Genomic DNA, 20,986 nt, shown 5'->3' on the forward strand with positions numbered 1-20,986 from the left:
TAAATATCCCCCGCGGCATTTAAATAAAAATGTCCGCCGCTTTTTTCCGGCTTTTAAAAAAGCCGGAAAAGAGCGTCTACACTGGCCCCGATCCTCCGGAAAAAGCGCCCTTTTCCGGAGGCTCTTATTCCTACTTTGAATAAGAGCCTCCGGAAAAGGGCGCTTTTTCCGGAGGATCGGGGCCAGTGTAGACGCTCTTTTCCGGCTTTTTTAAAAGCCGGAAAAAAGCGGCGGACATTTTTATTTAAATGCCGCGGGGGATATTTAAATCCCCCGCGGATTTCCCTACTACGATAGGTGAAATTAACATGCCCCTTCCGGAAAAGGGGCCAGTGTAGACGAGCCCTACATGTATCAAAATCATTATGAATGTTCTAAAAGAGGTTGGTGGAAATAGATTCCTGTTAAAATTCACTAATGATACTAAATGGTGAGGAAAAGACATGAGAACTGAATAACACCGAGGAGCTTAAAGAAGTTAGAAACATAGCTAAGAACAAAAACTAATTAATTTTGGGAAGGTGAAAATGTAAAAGCACTGGAGGGGGGGGAATAAACTGATAAGAAGATCAGAAATGGAAAACAGAACAAGGCAGTGCTAAAGAAGAATTTGTGGGATGAGACTATAAAGTAAATTAGACATTTGAGGGGATTTGGCTGAAAAGAAGTTATTAGCAAGTATTAGGAAAGTTCCTGGTTTAGGAGCGTCAATATTAGGGTGTCATAACTTAATCCCTGGACTTCTCTGTTGTCCTTTTACTGCAGAAGGAAGAGAAGGGATTGACTCATGAAAAAATAAAAAGTAAATAGCAGTTTGATGCAACAAAATTCCCATTTGTTGCTTTTATTCACATGCTCTCCTATCAGATGTTGAATACTATTACCCTGTGGCAGTGGGAAAGGTCCATGCAAAGTGATGTCATGTGGACAAAGTTTAAAAATGAAACAAAAAGGCCAACAACTTGGAAGAAAAAGTAGAAAAACTCTTCTCTCAAATTTCAGTAATTTTAGGTGAAGTCGCTTTTGGATAGTGACTGTTTATGTTGACTGTCCCATTGTAAGAATCAAATACATGTAACTTATAGTAAACAAGGTGGGACATGGTGGGTCTATAACCATTTGGAATATGCCAGGAGGCAAGGATGAAGAGAAATAATGTATGGTAATACACAGGGCTATAAGTATGTTGTGAATGGGAGCTGCAAAGGAGACCCTCACTTACCTGGAGAGTGAGGGAAGGGTTAAGCTAACCTTAAGCTATTCTGCACCTGAGGGAGAGGACTGGTCAATGAAATGCAATAAAGATTTTCAAACTAGGGGAAGCAGTCTTCTTTATTTGAGAGGGGAATCTTCTCCAGATGTGGAGAGAAGAAATCAGCTCCCCCAAAACAGATCCCCTGTATTCATCAGAATGGGGGAATAGGGAAAAGTTTAAGTAGTCCGTCAGGTTTATTTTTGTTTAGGGTTTGGAAATTGTCTGAGCTGGTTAATTGTTTTTCTCTCTTGTAACCAAGAATAAATCCCAGGGAGAATCCCTGGCTACATCTACATTGGAAAGATTTTGCGCAAATACTTTTAATGCAAGAGGTTTTGTGTTGAAGTATTTGCGTGAGAGAGCATCTACACTGGCATGTGCTTTTGCGCAAGAGCATCCATGCCAGTGTAGACGCTCTCTTACGCAAGAAAGCTCTGACGGCCATTTTAACCATCGGGCTTTCTTGTGCAAGAAATTCATGCTGCCTGTCTACACTGGTTCTCTTGCGCAAGAACAGTTACGCAAAAGGGCTTATCCCTGAGCGGGAGCATCAGAGTTTTTGCACAAGAAGCCCTGATTTCATACATTAGAACGTCAGTGTTCTTGCGCAAGACCTCCCCACCAGTATAGACAGGCAGCATGTTTTTGCACAAAATCATGCCAATGTAGACACAGCCCCTGAGTTTTGTTCCAATTCATGGCTTTTTAACACCAAATTTAAAAAGTTACTATGCTTGCAACAATGGTCTTGTTTTGATAAGTGTGGGGTTTTTTTGTTCTGTTAACTGGTATTGGTTGTTCTTTTGTGGCCTTAAACTTAAGTGCCTGGCTGCAGACACATTATCAGATAGAGCAGTGGTCCCCAACCTTGCGGGGCTGCTGGGCGCACGGGGGCGGGGCTGCTCATGCACCAGGCACTGGGGGAGGGGCCACACACATGCCTGGGGGAGGGGCCATCCATACACCACGTGCCTGATGCTGGCGCCACCCATTCGCCGCACTCCCAGGGCTGGTGCCGCTCCTGTGCCACATGCCCTGGGGTGGGGGCTGCCCATACGCCACATGCCCGGGGCCGGGTCGCTCCTGTGCTGCGCGCCCAGAGGTGGGGCTGCCAATATGCCGTGTGCGGGGGCTGGAACAGCCCATGTGCTGCACCCCTGGGGGCGGGGCCATCACTGCCCGTGTGCTACATGCCTGGGCCAGCGCCACCCCTGTGCCACGCACCCAGGGGCTGGCACAGCCCTTGCACCACGTGCCTGGTGGCGGGGCCGCCCAAACACTGCATGCCCGGGAAGGCAAGTCGTATGAGGTGCACCCTGGGGCAGGGCCACCCAAACACGCACCCGAGGGTGGGGCCGCCCATGTGCTGCGCGCCCGGGGCCGACGCTGCCCATACATTGTGCGCCCAGGGGGCAGGCACCACCTATGTGCCGCGCGCCCAGGGCGAGGCCAGCTCCGCACCAGCAGGCACCGCGTTGGGGCCCACTGAGATAGAGAGCATAGGCTAATTGTTCTCTGTGCAAGTATGCTTGTTTTCCAGCTCCTTGGGGAAAGGAGATTGGGTAGTTTTGCCCTTAGGGGAGAGATTCCAAGCAATTTCTTCTCTGGAAAAGGATTTGGACAGTTGGTGGTGGCAATACTGAATAGGTGTCAGGGGAAACTGAAATCAGGAAATCTTTTTTTTTTGTCTCTGGGAACTGCAGAGACAGGCTCTGACAGCATTTTATTTTACTAGCCTGCCCCCAGTACCTATACTCCATGTGCGAGGCTGGGGAATTCAACCATGATAAACTAGGAGAAAACAGCAGCCACAAGACTTAATTCAGTCTTAAAACTGTAAGAAGCAACTTCTACAAGAATTGCTTTGTTTCAATTGTAAGAAAAACAGATCTGTGGAAATGGCCCTGCCAGAACCTATGGGTCCCAAATGTTGTAGAACTGTTTTCTACTTCTAGTTAGAAGAAATGAGAGAGTTGCACATAAGGCTGTCTACACTGATGGCTTCTTGTGCAAGAATATCTTGTGAAAGAACACGTCCACACTGCCATGGGTGAGCTGTGCTTTTGCACAAGAGCATCCATGGCAGTGTGGATGCTCTCTTGCACATGGCCACACTGCCCTCTTGTGCAAGAGCCCCTGCACAAGAGGGCTTACACCTGTTAAAAAAGAGCATAGCTCTTGCGCAAGGAGCCCTCTCTTACCACACTGTACTGTAAATTTCCTTGCACAAGAGGAGGCGGGCAGTGTGGACGCTCTGCGGATTCTTGCACAAGAACGGCCTTTCTTGCGCAAGAACCGGCCAGTGTAGACCTAGCCTAAAAGTTTGACAGGGTCAGGAAAGCTACAAACACCATAAGTCCTAACACAAATGAGTGATTTGATTTCTGCATGTTGCTAAAGTAAATTGTTTCCCTTGAACAGGTTTTGAACTTCCAGATGCGACTTCTGTGGAATAAACATGCAGCCTTCACTTGACTGACCTGATTGATTAATATTTACATTTATGTGGAATTAACCAGAAATATCAGGTATGTTCCATTTCGTGCCTGGTTAGTCTCCCTAAGCTTCCATTTTTGCTCAGGCTTTCTTTTTTCCCCAGTGTTCAGTTGCCCCCTATTGGCCTTCAGGAAAATAACATCCTTGTATAAATTCCTAGGACCACTGAAAAATCTGCAGTAGTACATGCAAAAGCAAGAAAAAAATGAGACATATTCTGACCTGGTATGTCTAAGGAAAGACTGGAGTTAACTCCACTGGACTTCAACAAGGTTACTCTGCATTCGTACTGGGGTAATCAAGATCAGTCTTGACCGTGCCCACGTCTGCTTTCCTCTAAGTCTCTGGCAGGAAAGAAAGCTGATAGCACTTGAACCTTTCTCCAATCCTGAAGTGAAACACAGCATTACACTTCTCTAGAAATATGCTTGTGGAAATCTGACCCTTCATAGTTTTTAATTTTGTGTAATGACCAATGTGTCATGCTGTACCTTTCTGACGTGCATATAGTCTGATGGCTTTTCCGCTCTACACGTTTAAAGAAATGTATCCCATGGCTTCACTGGATCTCAGCACAGCACTCAGCAGCCTTCACCCATCTAATATTTCTTTAGTTTTTTTTTTAAACAAACTAAAATCTTCATGTGAGCTTAACCCACTACAGTTCAGGTTCAACCTCAATTTCTACTAAAGCTGGGATTTGATATTAGCTTGTAGGCTCCTGCCCATGGTGTTTGCTGCCACTCCAAGAGGCACAGTTCATAAACTGAGGCTAACAGTGAGGGATGTTGAAAAAAGCTTTTACCAGGCAGTATTGCCCCAAAATGGGCATGAATTGTGATCCACCTTTATATAATGGCACAGGACCCTTATCTGACCTCAAAGTTCCAATGTTCTTTCTTTAAACGAAAGAACACAGCTGTTTACAGGTAATGTTCTACAGCTGTAATGTTCTACAAGTAAGCAATGATACCAACCCCATTAATAATTGTCCTGCATTTTGCTTCAGCTACCCCAGACTAACACGGCTACATTTCTATCATTAATAATGAGTACTTCTTTAATTAGTGACACTTTTTTCAAAAAGGAAGGACAATACTCTTAAGTCTAAGACCAGCTGCTGTTGCATCCTTCCATCTAGCCTTGTAGCAAGGTTTTCAGTCACCTTTGTGTATGGATGATCAGTGTATAATTAGTGAAGCAGCACAACCTTCAACAAGAATAATTCCATGAGGTTAGCAATTAGGAACAAGTGCTGTGATCCTTTTCAAGGAGAGGGTTAGAGTTTGTGCAGTTTAAAAATATTTAGGATAGAGCAGAAACTCACTGAAACACAGCTGCTGCTTTCAACAGTACCCTAACATGAATGAAATAAGGTCTGATGGATTTACTTTTAGGAAGAGGTTGCTCTCAAGCAATGACTCACCGAGATTGAGAAAATGCATGTAACTATTCATTCTCTACGAATTTTAATGTCACTTAGCATAAAGGCAACATTCTTTATGTAATCAAGGTGTGCAGTGCTTAAAAAAAAAAAAGCCACACTGAAACTGGAAGCACATTAGCTCTTCTTGCTGCCATCCTGTGAGAACAAGCCGCCTACTACCTGTTCTTTGCTGCAAGAAGGGAAAATTCATGAGAGAGCTCACAGCGAGCAAGGTCAAACACTTGGAATTCATTAGGGACCAAACCTGAAGAGGTTGTGTAACAATCATTCTGAGGCAGTACAACCAGATCACCCACACCCTCTTAGAAAACATAGCCCACATTCTTGTCCCTAAGTAATAATTCTGAGTATCCTGCCTGTGATTTATACCTGCATAAGGACTTGACAGTAGACATCCACAAGAAAAATTGGGCTGTCATCTTCCTGTAATTTCATTAATTACTAAGCACCCTATGAGGGGAATTAAATCTTAGATAGCAGCCAGTAGAAATAAAGCCTGGCTCTGTGGATTGTGTGTGTAAGAGAAGAGAGTTGAAACTAGGCCTGCTTAAAGCAAATTGGGCTACAGTCCGACGGTACTGCTCCTTCCCCGCTTTCTCCCTGTGTGTCCCCCTAAACCCTTACAAACGCACAGAAGGCAATTCAATTAACTTGGGTTGGTCAATCCCCTTTCTTAAAGAGGAGTGATCATTATAGATATGAGGGAATTTCCATCTTCTGTCAGCCTCGGTTCATCCAGGACAAAGGCCAGAGGCTCTTCTGCAGCGGTTATAAGGCACTGAGGTTGCTTTTGCACACTACTTCAGCCACGATAGGCCTTCAGCAGTTGCCCTGCTATCACTAGTCTCTGGATCTCACTTGTCCCCTCATAGATTTCTGTGATCCGTGCATCCCGGTAGTGGCGTTCCGCTGGCATCTCCGTCACATAGCCCATCCCTCCCAGGATCTGGATGGCCTGAAATAAAACCAATAAGTCACCTTTCCCCTCAAACTTCTGGGCTCCCACTGCTCCAAGGGACATTACCATCATCCTACAATCCTTATGGGAGTGACCCTTGTCACCTGCACCCACAGAAGGGCAAGCAGTCACATGATGTATCCATTCGGATTCAGTCATGCAGGCACCTAGTGGACTCCTCTCTAGCAAGACTCGTTGATCAGTCACCTAGTATAACAGCAGTAAGGATGATGCAAGATGGGGGCAAACTATACTGCACAAAGGATGCAGCCTGTTGTGATTTGCCCTCCCTCCTTTCACTACTTGCCATACTCCAGGGACTGACGCTGTTACCAGCTGCACAGAAAGGCAAAGAAACTGAAGTGTTGTTTGGGTAAGTAGCAGAGTATTTCCCCACTGCCCTGAATAACTCTGCTAGGGCGTCAAGCCAGCCCTGCTCCCAGACAGTTTTATGCCTGGCTGATGAAGGGACTTTACAGAGGGGACCCAGTAGCGCACTGCCTTTAAATAGGTGTAAGCACCAAAGGCAGAGGGGAATTCTTTATGGCAGTTCCTCCACATATAAGTTGAGATCTTTCCTTTACATTACTTAACCAGCACATTTACCCGGCATGATTTGGGTCCTTAAAGGGGGCTCTGGACAGGGGAGAGTGAGTATGTGCATGCCAGATTTGTATTGGGGCTGCTGGCTCTACCCCTTCCTGCCTCTGTCAAGGAGCAAAGCAAATAGCATAGCTTCTCTGCCCCAAGCTCCCCAGCCAGAGCAAGGATTGCAGCAAACTGTGCACTTTCCCTCGCTTCTTGATGAAAGGGAACAGCCAGAAATGTCTCCATACAAGTTGGGGGGAAGCCTCAGCCCCTCCTACCATCTCTATAGGTCTCTTGGGGCATAGAAGGCTCGAGAGCATCCCCAGTCATCCTCTTTCACCTGCTTGGTGATGGTCTCATTTCTATTTTATTTTATGAGAAGCAATCCTATTCCAGGCTAGGGATATAAGTGTCTAGCTGAGTCACTATTCAACTAGTTCCTCCCCTCCCTTGCTGTCTCTGATACAGAGGCAGTAAGGGAGGGAGCAAGAGCTGGAGCTGTGGAGAGCCAGCTTAAAAGCCAGTTCCCCCCAGCACCATCTCCACCAGGGGGCAGGAGAAGCAGAGGCACAGCAGGGGAAATGGTGCATGTGTGGAACTCTTTGTCCCTGCTGTGCCTCTTCCTTTGAAATGTACAAGAGCTGTAGGTGGCTCTTGTACATTTCAAAGAGAGAGGCGCAGCAGGATAGCAAGTGCCCCCCTTATCGAGTAATTGAGTAGATGATGGAAATTCCATTAGCTACTCAATTAGCTGATTAATCAAAATTTAACATCCAAACACATCCAATAGTCCTGACACAGCCAAATCCTTATGTTGTTTTAAGTTTAAGAAGAAGCTGAATACTAAATTTGGTGGTTCTAGTTCTTACTGTTCAGGAGGAGTACTTGAAAAGACAAATGTATAGTAGATTTTAAGACTGGAAGGATTAGGTTCTCAAGTGAGTAAATATGCATTTTACCAAGCACCTCCCTCCAACTGATATCAATGAAAATATTTTTATTGAGAAGACTTAAAATGCTGCTTAAGAACATTTACTTATTATATTTTGGCACATGTTGGCAATTGCTGTTTTATATTTTTTAATGTCATTAAATCATTGTCTCTTTCCTTAGATCATAAAACTTCAAAGTGAGCCGCTGTAAATATAATTGATAGATAATAAGTTCAATGTGGCCAAGCCTATTTATTGTAATCCAGAGGAGGAGACTGGACAAGCTTATCCCCAAAGCTCCCTTTATGTGTTACAGAAGGCGTAGAGACTCCCCCCACCCTACCTCCTTCAGGCTAATCTGAGTGGAGACAGATGGTTACCTGATGGGAAATGGCAGTTGCAGCCTCTGATGCAGCTAACTTGGCCATTGCGGCTTCCTTTAAAAACAAAAAAACAAAAAACTATTTGTAGGGTTATTCTAGCAGGGCCCTAGTTGTATGTGTTGCCTGAAGCTCAAGTTTGTGTATACACCCTCAAGCTAGAATTCGCACCCAATGTGTTTAAAATGTACATCTCATAATAGTCACATGCTGGAATTTGAGCATTCAAGCCATGTCCCCTTCCAAAAAAAAAATCACCAGATGTTTGATTAGAAGACTTAACTGTAGATAGGAGCTAGAGCCAACCCTGGTGTTGCTGACAGACAGCCAAAGAGAACAAAGTGACACTGAAGAGAATGAAAAACATATTGTGGTTCCAGTACACACAGGAAACACACTTGGGTTGCCCATGCAGCAAGAGAGCTTCTTTTTCTGACTAATCTTGATTTTTTTAGTGTAAGTATTGTTAGGATGCAACAAGCTGTACTTTGGTTATAGCAGATAGGTAAGTGACAGATTCTGGGTGACAGAACCAAAACTTCATTTAAACAGAAAAATGATTAAGCAAGCAGACCTACAATTACCATTTACATAGGTACTACAATGATACTCCATCTTTGCATGTGTATATTAATGGGTGATGAGGCTTCTAACATCAGAATCCAAGTGTTATTCTGTAACCTAATCACACCTCTAAATTTAGCAATCTTTAAGTAATGCATACTAATTAACATTAAATCTAGCCATTACCATGTCTGCCAGCTTTTGAATTTTTTTATGTAACATGATTTAAACAGCAGAACCAATGCTCTTTTTTATGCTACCACTAAGTTTTAAAAAAGTTAGTCAAATCATAGGTACAACATAGCTATGGCTATGTCTACACTCACGGCTTCTTGCATGATTAATATGCAAATGAGGCTAAGCATGGAATATTGCTGAGCCTCATTTGCATACCTAATGAGCCACCTTTTTTTTCAGAAGAGGCTCTTGCACAAGAAAAACCCTCTTGCACAACGCCGTTACATCTATTACTTTTCAGGAAGAATGGCATTGCGCAAGAGGGTTTTTCTTGCACAAGAAGGGGCAGTGTAGATGCTCCTCCTTGTGCAAGAGCCTCTTCTGAAAAAAATGGTGGCTCATTAGGTATGCAAATGAGGCTCAGCAATATTCCATGCTTAGCCTCATTTGCATATTAATCATGCACGAAGCTGCCAGTGCAGATATAGTCTGTGTCGTCTTTACCAAGTTTTCCATTTGGCAGACTCCAACTTAACTTTATATAAACTTAGGTTAAAAGTAACCATAAAGATGGAAAGCTGAAGATTAGACATTATTATGCAGCACTTTTGAAGATGGGCATTGCCATATTAGATGAGAACAGTAGTCCATCTTATGCTGACAGAGGTCTAGACTAGGAGACTGTGTCTAGACTGGCCAGTTTTTCCAGAAAATCAGCCGCTTTTCTGGAAAAACTTGTCAGCTGTCTACACTGGCTGCTTGAATTTCTGCAAAAAAACTGACTTCCTACTGTAAGAAATCATTGCTTTTTGCGGAAATTCTATACTGCTCCCATTCGGGCAAAAGTCCCTTTTGTACAAGAGGGCCAGTGTAGACAGCTGAGATTTGTTTTCCGCAAAAAAGCCCCAATCGCAAAAATGGCGATCGGGGCTTTTTTGCGGAAAAGCACACCTAGATTGGCCACGGATGCTTTTCTGCAAAAAGTGCTTTTTGTGGAAAAGCGTCTGTGCCAATCTAGACGCTCTGTTCCAAAAATGGTTTTAATGGAAAACTTTTCCGTTAAAACCATTCCAGGAAAATCATGCCAGTCTAGATGTAGTCGGAAGCTATAAGACTCCAATAGATAAGAAATTATGTCCAAAGATGTTTCTTCCTCATCCCAGGTGTGGGCTGGCTTATGTCCTCAAGCAAAAGGTTTTTGTAGTCATTTAATAATCTTTCTAATTTTTTTTAAACATGCTAATCTCTTGGCCTTGCTATTGTTGTGGCAAGTGAATTCTATAACTTACTGTTTGTTTTTTTTTAATACAATTATGAAAAGTTTTTCCCTATATTGTATTATTGAAATATGGGACACAAGAAAAAAACCTTCCTTTGTGTATTGTAGTTCAAGACAGTGATACAATTTACAGGTGTGGCAGACTGGCATGTCTTTCTCCATTAGTGATGATAAACATTTGGCTGCATGCATTTTTGAGGACTCCCTCGGTATATCAGACCAGCGCTGCGCAGGTAGCTAGCATAAGAGACTTCATGAGAGCCCCCCAAAGACCACAGACTCAGATAAGATATGAAGGCACCCCAGACATGTTTATTATTGAAAAGTACAGGAATAGTTGCTGGTAGCCAGATGGCCTCTGAGCCCCTCCATATTTGTACCTAAGACAATGGACATGGCTCACTTGATAGTATGGATTTCAGAATTGCCCCCTAGGCTGTCCACAGAATTAAGTTGAAGTGCCCCAATATTTATAGAAATTAATCTGATACCCACTACATAGATCTTATGCACTAATGACACATTTGGTACTGCCCCTTGTACTTTTCTCCAAAGCATTCCTATTCACTACCCATTCTTATGTTTTCACTCGTTTCAAACTATTTTAATCAGCTGGATGTTCTTATACTAACCTGGTGGAATGTATTTATATGAGTCGCAGCAGTGCTAGTGCTGAGAGATACTGACTTGCCAGCCAACATCTGCTTTTGATACAGCCTGTCTGTTACTTACCAAGTATAACTCTTCCTTACTTGGCTCAAGCACCGGGCCCATGCTTCAGGCTCTTTCTTTCTCTTACATGTACATGATGCATTCAACAACTCTTGAACTCGTCAGTTTTTAAATGAGTTTTATTCGAGCTTGTCATAGGAAAAGTGTGACTTTAAAATAAAAATTGGTAGGGAAGATTACAAGTGGAACCTAAGACTAAAACATGCTTTTAATTATGCACTTTGCAGTAGTTTGGCTCAAATTTGTACATGGCTCGTGCAATGATAACAACAGTTAAGTAACTGGCAGTTGCACTTGTTTAGACTATATCAAGGGGTAGCCGTGTTTGTCTGAATCTGCAAAAGCAGCCAGGAGTCCTCAGGCACATTATAGACTACCAAGTGTTTGGAGCATAAGCTTTTTGTGGGCAAAGACCCACTTTGTCAGACACATGCATGCATCTGACAAAGTGGGTCTTTGCCCACAAAAGCTTATGCTCCAAACACTTGGTAGTCTATAAGGTGCTACAGGACTCCTCGCCGCTTTTGCTTAGAGTGATGTCAACTAGTTTTCCTTGCAAAAACCCATCCTTACCTCATCTGATGAAGTGGGTTTTACCCATGAAAACTCATGTTAGTCCTGTGCACTTTAGAGACTAACTGTCCTGTTTCTTTTTTGCAATGGAGTCTCCATCTTGGCCAGATGTACAAAGAGGTGCTACTTGAGGCTCTCGCATCCATGCTTACCTAGCAAGCATTTTAAGTGAGCTCTTCTCACTAAGCAGTCAAGACTAGCAACGGCAGAGGGCAGAATCCCATTTTCACATGCTGTTAACACACGTGCATGGTGTGCATGGTGCACTTTAGAGGGCAAGGTTTCTAGTCCAGTTGTCAACTACCTTTCAAGGGCAGCATGTACACACACAGCCAGGATAGCTCAAAACCAGTAGTGAAACCTTGGGTATATGCTGGACCACCCACTGGTTATGATCTAGCTTTGATCTAACATACATCATCCACTCTCTTCTGCAAGAAAGCTCTGATGGCCATTTTAACCATAGGGGCTACTTGCGCAAGAAATTCATGCTGCCTGTCTACACTGGCCTCTTCTGGAAGAGCTCTTGCACAAAAGGGCTTCTTCCTGAGAGGGAGCATCAGAGTTCTCGCGCAAGAAGCCCTGATTTTCTACAGTACAATGTTAGTTTATGGCCAGTGTAGACAGGCAGCATGTTTTTGCACAAGAGTGTGCCAGTGTAGACACAGCCTGGAAGATAAAAACTGTAGGAGACAACCCACAGACCAGGTAATTCCTTAGGGTTTCCACTGTTTAAGACAAGGCTACTCACTGTGGAAGCCCTGGGGGCCATGATACTCACAGCACATGCCAAGGGCTGCATGTGCACGCAAATATATATATGCAAATATAGCTTCTCTCACTGACAGGAATGAATACAAATGCCCTGGTGCTCTTGGCACCTTCTCCCTGGGACTAGAAATGTCAATACCCTGTACTTGTCTGTTCCAGCCAGCCCATCCGCTTGTGTCTTTCAGTGTTCACCCCTCCTGGGAGATGTCTTACAGTTGTGAAGCGTGTTCCCAGTAGAGGCCATCTTCAAAGGATCCCACCTGTGAACCACATGTTGAGCCCTGAGTAAATCCAAACCACCCTGAGGCTGGGTGTTGAGTAGCCCTGGTTTAAGATATTACATGTGTGCCTTGTGCCTCTTGTTGCTAGATCAACAGCAGACTACAGAAAGCAGGAAGTACCTTTGTATAGGGTTTCCCATTGTCCTTCAACATGGCTGCTCTCCAGGTCAGCAAGCGAGCACTTTCCAAGGCCAGTGCCATGTCTGCCAGCTTGAACTGCAAAAGACAAACGTAAGAGCAGATGCTCATTTGCTTCACATACCAGCATGTTCTACCTCAGACTGTGTTGACAAACCTCTGAAACCTAAAGCAGTTTCACCACTGGAAGGGGAACATCACTTAACACACAAGTGCCCAAGCAGCTGAGCTAGACCTGTGCATGTGCATGGAGGTAGCTATAAATTTAGCTTGCCTGCACACATGGTATGTCCAGAGTTCAAAGGGCATTGCCTTCTCCAGACCAGCAACTGTGCTGGTGCCTGTGCTAACACAGCAGTGCCCTTATCAAAACTCTCAGAACTAATGTCACCAGACAAAGGATGGTATAGTATATTCAGCCTAAATCATACCTGAATAGCCTGCAGCTTAGAAATGGGTGAACCAAAGGACATCCTCTTCTCAGCGTAATCCACAGCACAGTCCAGAGCACCCTGAGCTATTCCAAGTGCCTGTGAGGCAATCCCTATCCTGCCCGAATCCAAGGTTTGCTGAGACACACACATAAAAAAGTTATATATCTCTAGTGCCATGGGCTGAAAGGTGAATTTACCTCCACAGCCTTCCAGACCAGGGTGAGCTGGCAATCTGCAGTCATGTTGGCATCCCCTGGATAATCCCACAATATATGGAAATAAAAAGCCTCAGTATATTACAACATCCCAGACAGTTATCAAGGTCAGAAAAAAGGAAAACACAACAGAGGAAAAAAATAATATAGTGGAGAAAGGGCTGCTTTGCAAAGAATGTGGGGGAGGGAGAAGGGAGAAATTAGACAATAGAGAGATACAAAACTAGATTTCCTTGTTTCCCTACTTATATTAGCAGCACTAGTGCTTGTCGGTCTCTCTCTCCCTAGAGTCAACACTGTGGCTAAAGTCTCCAAAGAGGATAAGTGACTTTGGATGCCAAATCTGACATCTTAGAGGAACCCAATTTTCAGAAAGTGCAACAGTTCCAACTTCTGAGCCTTTGGCTCATTTATGGTGTCAAGTATTTTACACACACACACACACACACACACACACACACACACACACACACACACACACACACACACACCCCCTCTACTCACTTCTGGAGATCTTGGCCCAAGACTGTCTCAAAAGACAATGCCCTCCTGTATTCCCCATACATTATCTTCCTTGTTAACACTACAGTTCCTCAGAAGTCACACATGTTCCTCGCATAAGATATATTATATGTCTGGATGAACTCCAGCTGGTGTTCTCTCTACATTACAGGTGTGAGGGAAGGCCCTCCTTCTGCTTCCTATGTGCTCAGTTTCTACACCTGTTGATTGTCAGATAGGTCTTGCCTTTCTGGAGTGTACCAGTGGTGCTCCTCGATTGCCAAGAAGGGTCACTACATACACCAGACAACAGGTTTATAGATGTTGTCCTGCACCCAGACTGTCTTCCCACAACTCCAGCTGGCTCTCACCATAGCAATTTTGAAGCCCATCCCCTGTTGCCCCAGAAGATTGGCTTGGGGGATCCGGCAGTCCTCAAATATCAGATTGGCTGTGGAAGAGGCTCGGATTCCTAGTTTATCTTCTTTCTTCCCCAACGAGAGTCCAGGTGTTGGCATAGGAACCAGGAATGCACTAATGCCCTGCAATCAGAGCCAGGGTTTTAAAATGGCCTCCAACCTCTCATCATGCAGCAGGGCAGAGCTCTTCCAGGAAGCACATGAGGCTAATCCCAACTCAACCCCCCATTCCATCGGGCCATGGGAAGGCAGTGGGACAGAAGGAAAGTGATTCATTGGATGGGAGATTAAGGGGCAATGAAAGAATCCTCCCAACAGGAAGCTCTGCTCCAGTTGGTCTCAGATGAACTCAAGAGCCCTATGGGATAGGCCATGCGTCTGCACCCTTCTAACAGCACTGTGGCCATCTCAGCCACCACTACTGCTTTTCTGAGGGGCACAGGCTTCTCCCAGCTCTTGGTCCTGACTCCACAATCTAGAGTAAGTTTATGTAACCCTTTACCAAGTGCTCTACACCTCCTTCCCCCCCCACCAAAGTGTGCTCCACATGCTGCTTCTAGAACTGCATGCCAGGCTATCGCCCACTGAGCTCACCTTGTGTTTCTGGGACTTGTCTGTAGTGGCAAACACCACAACAGCAGAGGCATCCCAGGCATTGGTGATCCAGGCTTTGGTGCCATTCAGGACCCATTCGCTGCCCTCCAGCCGTGCCATCGTGGAAGCAGCTCCTGCGTCACTGCCATTTCCTGAGCAAGGTACCATGCAAAACCAAACCAAAATATTCCTGGTCACAACAGAACCAATTACCTCTGCATCCAGGGGATTGGGCCCAGGGTTCCAGAATAGGTCCTGACCTCACATACACACACACTAGTAATAGCAGCATGGGCTTTAATGGAGGTAGCTCCAGCTCACCTACCCTCACAATAACCTAGAAGGAGAAATGCCACCTTTGCAGAGGCTTCTCTACTCCAAGTGCCCATCTCTTCCCCTGTTCCCTGGCTGATGTTGCAAAAAGGAGGGAAGTTTACACAGGGAATTCATTCTGTCAACATCCCAGGAACTTTAACATGCATGTTACCTGGTTCACTGAGGGCAAAGCACCCTATTTTGTCACCGCTGGTGAAGGGGGAAATCCACTGATGCTTCTGCTCTTTAGAACCAAATTTCAGTATTGGACCTAAATACAGAGACTTCAAGGAAACAGGAGTCATGTTAATTTACACTGCAATGAGAGTGGTGGACCAATAACTCCCGAATGTCCAGCCCCATCATGACCAGCATACCAGGAGCCACCCTTCAGGCTCAGGGAAGGCAAATGCCATTCCCCATCAGCACTAAGATTCACATTACTCAATTGGCAGAGTTACACTTCACTGCTAGGACTGGTTTCACACACACCCACCCCCGTTTCCAAGACAGTGGAAGAGTCTTACGTTATTGACACTCATGATAACGCCCGTGGACGCACAGCCCCTGCTGATCTCCTCGACAGCGATGGAATAGGCCAAGTAATCAAGTTCCGCCCCTTTATATTCCTCCGGCACATCCATGGCCAGCAACCCAAGAGCACCCATCTTCTTCACCTGCACAAGGAGAAATGGAGAAGAGGTCGTGTCTACACAGCAGAGTATAGTCAGCCAAAGACAGCTTCTGGCAGCAAAACAATGGAGGCGCACACATGGAAAGGCCCCTTTTGGCAACAGAACTCTCCAGTTTTGTCAATCAAAGCCACCTCGATATGAGCTAGTGCTTTTTCTGCAAAGGCCATCACCAAGGAGCTAGTATAGATGCTGATGTTCATTGTCACCATAACACTACAGACATGCACCCTTCCCCTTTCAAAGCTCTCGGAAGCCTGGAGCTGCTGAGGTAACTGCAGGAAAAAGGAGAAGGAATTGCAGAACTGCGGGCAGGCAGAGCGGGCTCCTGGTGGGAGGGAAGAGGAGAAACTGCTGCACAGAGCTGGGGGCTGATATGGGGGTGTGTCTTTTCCCCAGGATTGGTTGTCCAGGCTGCTGTCTGAATTTAAAGAGACAGCATGTCACACACTCTGTATCCCGTCCTCATGCACGCGTACACACACAGATGTCAGTTGAAAAATGGCTGGCAATCTGGTAGGATGCCCATGGAATAAGGGGACTGAGTAACTTGCATCATGTGCTGTACGTGCTGCATGAGGCACAGCAAGCCCTTCCTAAAGTGTCATGAGGGCAGCTCCACAGTCAGATAGCTACACCTCCTGCATTGCTCTCTGATGAAGATGCAAGAGTGGCTACGCTCAGCCAACACAAGGAGTGCAGGGTTGACACACAACAGCAGTTAAAGTGGCATAATCTGTGTCAACAAAACCCTGCAGCATAGACAAAGCCAAAGAGTCTCTGCCTTTATGATGCCTTGGCAAATCCCCAAGTACATATGTGCAGAAACATGCAGAGCCTCCATCAGGGGTGTACTTGAGCACAAGCACACTTCAGAGTCCCTGGTCATTCACCTAATGCAAACAACAGAAGCAACTATTTCTACCCCCTGCTGGGGTTCCAGGCCAGCTCCCACCTATGCACATACTAGCCAATCATGGTAGGTCTGGTAATAGCAGCGCTCTCTTACTGGGTCAGCTCCTGGCCACACAGATGTGCCATAGTAAGCCTACACAATGTAGGCACCTTGCCTCTGATTCGGCTGGAGAGTCAGATCTCAATAGCTGCTGAGCAGACTCAGCTCATAGTGGCTTCAAGAGGAATTACAGGTGCTCCGTGTTGATATTGCCCTTGCTGTTACCTCAGGTTGACTATGCAGCAAATACTAGCCCTTTTTGAACCAAGAATCATAACTTAAAAAACAATAGTCTAGCAGCACCTTAAAGACTAACAAAACATGTAGATGGGATCATGAGCTTTTGTGGGCACAACCCACTTCAGATGAGTGAACCAGAACATTAGCTTATTCTCTTGCTTCTAGCAAAGCTGTTTATTACACTGTACAGAGGTGACTGAGGAGAAACCTAGCATATCCAGTCCTTGCAACTACACCTTTAATCTTTTACTCAAAGTTTATACAACATCCAAAACGTGCTTAAGAAAAGGGCTTTACAAAGCTATTGAACCATGGATAGTTCACAGAAAAGCAATTTTATAGCTGTCTCACTGAAGTTGTCTTTACAAGGAGTTAATTATTACCAGCACAATACAAGATATTCCCTGCCATTGGGTACTTATGTTCTGCCATATCAATCTTAATGTCTTTGGGCAATGATTTTGGGTGTGTATCTTGTACATTGCTAAGCAACTGTCATGGATTAACAGGATTGAGTTAGCATTTTATGACATTGCCTGGCAATCTGGTATAGCATTTAGCTGCTGTAAAAATTAAATATTTGAAATCTAGACAGGATAAAAAAAATTCCCCTTCTTGTATTTGCATCCCAAATATTGTAGTCTTTAGCCATTACATGAAATCCAGAATGGGGGACTATAAGATGATCATGAACAAATGACACTGATTATTTTATCTACAATGCCACAGAATGGAATGGAAAATGTACAATAGAGGAAAACACATTTGAGTTATAAAAACTTCAGGTGCGATCCATAAGTCAGGCAACGATACTCCTTTTAATTTATTTTCTTAGAGTATGACCTTTTCAGATGGTCAGTGAATCAAACTACAGAGAGAGAGAAAAAAAGTGCCTTTTATTTCATATATATTCAGTTTGAAGCCTACGGGCTAAGGCAATAAAACTTTGCTTTTTAAGTCAACTTATTTGATTACTAAAAATCTAATTAGTGTTTTAAGTGATCCAGCTGCATCAGTAGTGCAGCAAATGATGTCTGAGCTTATTTCACAAAAGTGACACATAGGACACTGGTACAATGGAACCCCGAAACAATCCCTTCCTGTTTCTATTGGCAAAAAATAAAGATGTGCAGCTTCTCTTTAGCAACACAATTCACTCTAATTTTCATTCACTTCATCAGCTGAATTATGCTCAGAGCATGCACATTTTATTGTTACACGGTATTTTGTTGCAATGTGTGACCTGTCTCTTTTCACTAAAACATTTTATTGATTTTCCAAGTCAGACGCATCACATGCAGCAGCCTTGGGGAATGTCACTGGGAGAGAAAACTCAGTAGTACCAAAGCCCAGAGGGGAAGACAAAGAAGGGCAATCAACATGAACAGCTAGTATATTGTATGGTTTTCAGCTAAACAATAGCATGGCCTAGAGGCAGTATTATACACTGAAAGTCCAAATATGCCTGACAGAACCCCTTGAAAGTCACTCTAAGCTTTATCGTGCTGATTTGTGCAATGGTAACATACAGAGACTGCCCACCACAATGGAGTTGGAGAACAGCACACCCAATATGATACATCAGGCAGCATATCACATGCACGATCCCAATTTAAACTGAACATATTCTGTGCTGAGGTCAGGGCTAGGCCATGTGTATCTGTAGGGAGACATGTAGAGGTCATGCACTGTATTGGTGAGGCTGGGGCACACGGTCATAAGAACAGCCATACGAGGTCAGACCAAAGGTCCATCTAGCCCAGTATCCTGCTTTCTGACTGGCCGATATCAGATGCGCCAAAGGGAATGAACAGAACAGGGAATCATGAAGAGATCCATCCTGTTTCACGGATTCCCAGCTTTTGGCAAACTGAGGCTAGAGACACAATGCCTGCCCATCCCAGCTAACAGCCATTGATGGATGGATCCTCCATGAACATCACTGTTTTTTGAGCCCTATGCTAATTTTGACCTTCACAACATACTCTTCCAAAGAGCTGCATAGGCTGAATGTGCACTGTGTGTGGAAATACTTCTGTTTGTTTTTAAACCTGCTGCCTACTAATGTCACTCGGTGACCTTTTCTTGTGTGATGAGAGAGTAAACAAATAGCACTTCCATACCCACCTACTCCACACCAGTCAGGACTGTACAGACCTGTGTCATATCCCCCCTTTAGAGTTTCTTTCCCAAGCTGAAAAGCTCCCATCTTATTAATCCCTTCTCCTAGGGCAGCTTTTCCATCTCCCTGATCATTTTTCTTGACCCTTTCTGAGCTTTTTCCGTTGTCCAAGTATCTTTGTGGAGACCAAACCCCCCCCCCCCAGCCCCTTCCTCACCTGCTCCGCGGGGAAGCGGTGCTCCTTATCCAGCTGAGCGGCAATAGGAGCCAGCTCCTTCTGGGCAAAGTCCCGGCAGGTCTGGCACAGCATCCGGTGGGTCTCGGGTAACTCCGCGCTCTGGTAGACGCTGTGCAGCTGCCGCCAGCACGCCGAGGCCCGGGCTGGGGAGCGAGGGGACGGGTGAGGGGCGCCCCTCGCTAGCCCAGCCCTGGCAACGGGATGTCCCAGCAGAGCGGGGGGAGGGGTCCCCGCAGGGCCGCGCTAGCCTGGCCCCAGCGCTCTCCGGCCCGCGGGCCAGGCCGGGCCCAGCGCTCTCCGGCCCGCGGGCCAGGCCGGGCCCCCGCAGCAGGTTCGCCCCTTCCCAGGGGCCGCTGCCTCCGGCTGCGCAGGCCGTGGCGCTGCACGAGCTGAGGGGGAACCGCTCCGGGCCCCCTCCCTCCCTCCCTGCGCGGGCCACACCGCGCGGCTCCGACCCCGCGGGCCCCCTCACCTCGGGCCGCTGCGCCGCCGCGCCGGGCCAGGAGCGCCGCCGCCATGCTGGCACCCCCGCCCCCCCGCCGCGCATGCGCCCCAACGGCACGCCGCTGCCTTCATATTCAGGAGCCCCTCGCCCCGCCCCTGTAGATTCCTGGGCGGAGCCACGCGGGGGTGGGCGGGGCCAGCGCAGGGGCCAGCGCAGCTCCCAGCTGCGGCCGCTGACCGCACCGTGGCGCGATCGCTGCGGGGGGAGCGGAGCCCCGTGAGCCGGCAGCTGTCCCGAGGCCGGCCCGCTGCAGAGACTCGGTCTAACCGGATTTCCCCCTCTCCCGTGCACATGGAGGGAAGCGGCTGCAGGGCCTGGGCTAGGGATGGATTAATTATCCAAGGGAATAGGCCATGGGATGGAGATAAGGACTAGCACAGGTTCCACTCCAGTACCCCCGCTGCCTCCCAGGCACCCCTCTGCTCCCTGTGGCTGTGATTCCGGCCAATAGGAGCAGCAGGGAAAGTCCCAAGTGAGCCAGATCTGGAAGGGTCCCCCCTCCCACAGCAGGAAACCAGCACTACCACTCCAGTCTCACAAGGGGGGTGCCTGCAGGGCTGGTGCACCAGCAGAGGCTCCCTGCTGCAGGGCCAGGGCAAATCCACAGTCCACAAGAGGTGTATGGACCACACTTTGAGAACCACCCCCCTCATGCCCAGACCCCACCTCTCCTCCCACCCAGACCCCTACCCTCAGCCCTCTCCTGCACCCTCCCTCCCAGACCTCGCACTCCTATCTGCCCCATTTTATCATCCTGGGTGGTTGGCTGGTGGTCTGCAGAAAGGTCTGCATTGAGCAAGATGAGCCTCAGCCAAAAAGTTTTAGAACCGCAGCACTATAGTAACTATAAAGAGAAGTAAATCATGACTACCCTTTCCCATTACAAAGATAGGTTCCCCAGTTATCACCCCTAATGTCATTACCTCACAGAAACTTCCCCTTTTATCACTATGTCATTACCTCAGAGACACTAACCTTCCCTCCTCACCCCCACTCTGTTCTAAAATTTGATTTGACAGTTTCACATGCCTTCATTTTTTTTTTATTGTATCACTTTGGTATATATGTTGTGCCGATTTTCTTCTACATATTGATCAGAGGAAGTGGGTCTGGCCCACGAAAGCCCATCACCTAAATTACCATCTTGTTAGTCTTTAAAGTGCTACATAGTTCTGCCTTTTGTTT

The 20,986-nt window shown here is 46.1% G+C and overlaps 1 protein-coding gene across 2 annotated transcripts; it reads right to left on the reverse strand.

The window, feature by feature from the left end:
* Positions 1-5,278: 5,278 nt before the first annotated feature.
* On the reverse strand, positions 5,279-19,924 carry ACADS (acyl-CoA dehydrogenase short chain). Of its 2 annotated transcripts, none has more exons than XM_075898072.2 (10): positions 19,769-19,924; positions 19,276-19,439; positions 15,577-15,726; positions 15,222-15,333; positions 14,735-14,886; positions 14,093-14,263; positions 13,003-13,140; positions 12,554-12,649; positions 8,057-8,113; positions 5,279-6,153 (listed from the first exon to the last, which is right to left on the reverse strand). In XM_075898072.2, the coding sequence occupies exons 1-10, from the start codon at positions 19,812-19,814 to the stop codon at positions 6,001-6,003; spliced, it is 1,239 nt and encodes a 412-aa protein (XP_075754187.2). In that variant the 5' UTR covers positions 19,815-19,924; the 3' UTR covers positions 5,279-6,000. The 2 variants fall into 2 exon arrangements, 1 of the variants encoding a protein (XP_075754187.2); XR_012895940.2 differs by lacking the exon at positions 5,279-6,153 and adding an exon at positions 12,292-12,412 and having other exon boundaries at positions 8,095-8,113.
* Between the last annotated feature and the right edge of the window lie 1,062 nt (positions 19,925-20,986).

This window comes from Pelodiscus sinensis, chromosome Z, assembly GCF_052426305.1.
Source record: "Pelodiscus sinensis isolate ZL-2025 chromosome Z, ASM5242630v1, whole genome shotgun sequence".
Taxonomy (NCBI): Eukaryota; Metazoa; Chordata; order Testudines; family Trionychidae; genus Pelodiscus; species Pelodiscus sinensis.

Bases quoted from the DNA above. Each gene is read 5' to 3' on its own strand.
- ACADS (XM_075898072.2), bottom strand. From the start codon at position 19,814: ATGGCGGCGGCGCTCCTGGCCCGGCGCGGCGGCGCAGCGGCCCGAG. The intron at 15,334-15,576 runs GTAAGACTCTTC...GTTTCCTTGAAG, and splicing joins TTATCATGAGTGTCAATAAC to TCTCTGTATTTAGGTCCAAT. The intron at 14,264-14,734 runs GTGAGCTCAGTG...CTCTGATTGCAG, and splicing joins ACAAGTCCCAGAAACACAAG to GGCATTAGTGCATTCCTGGT.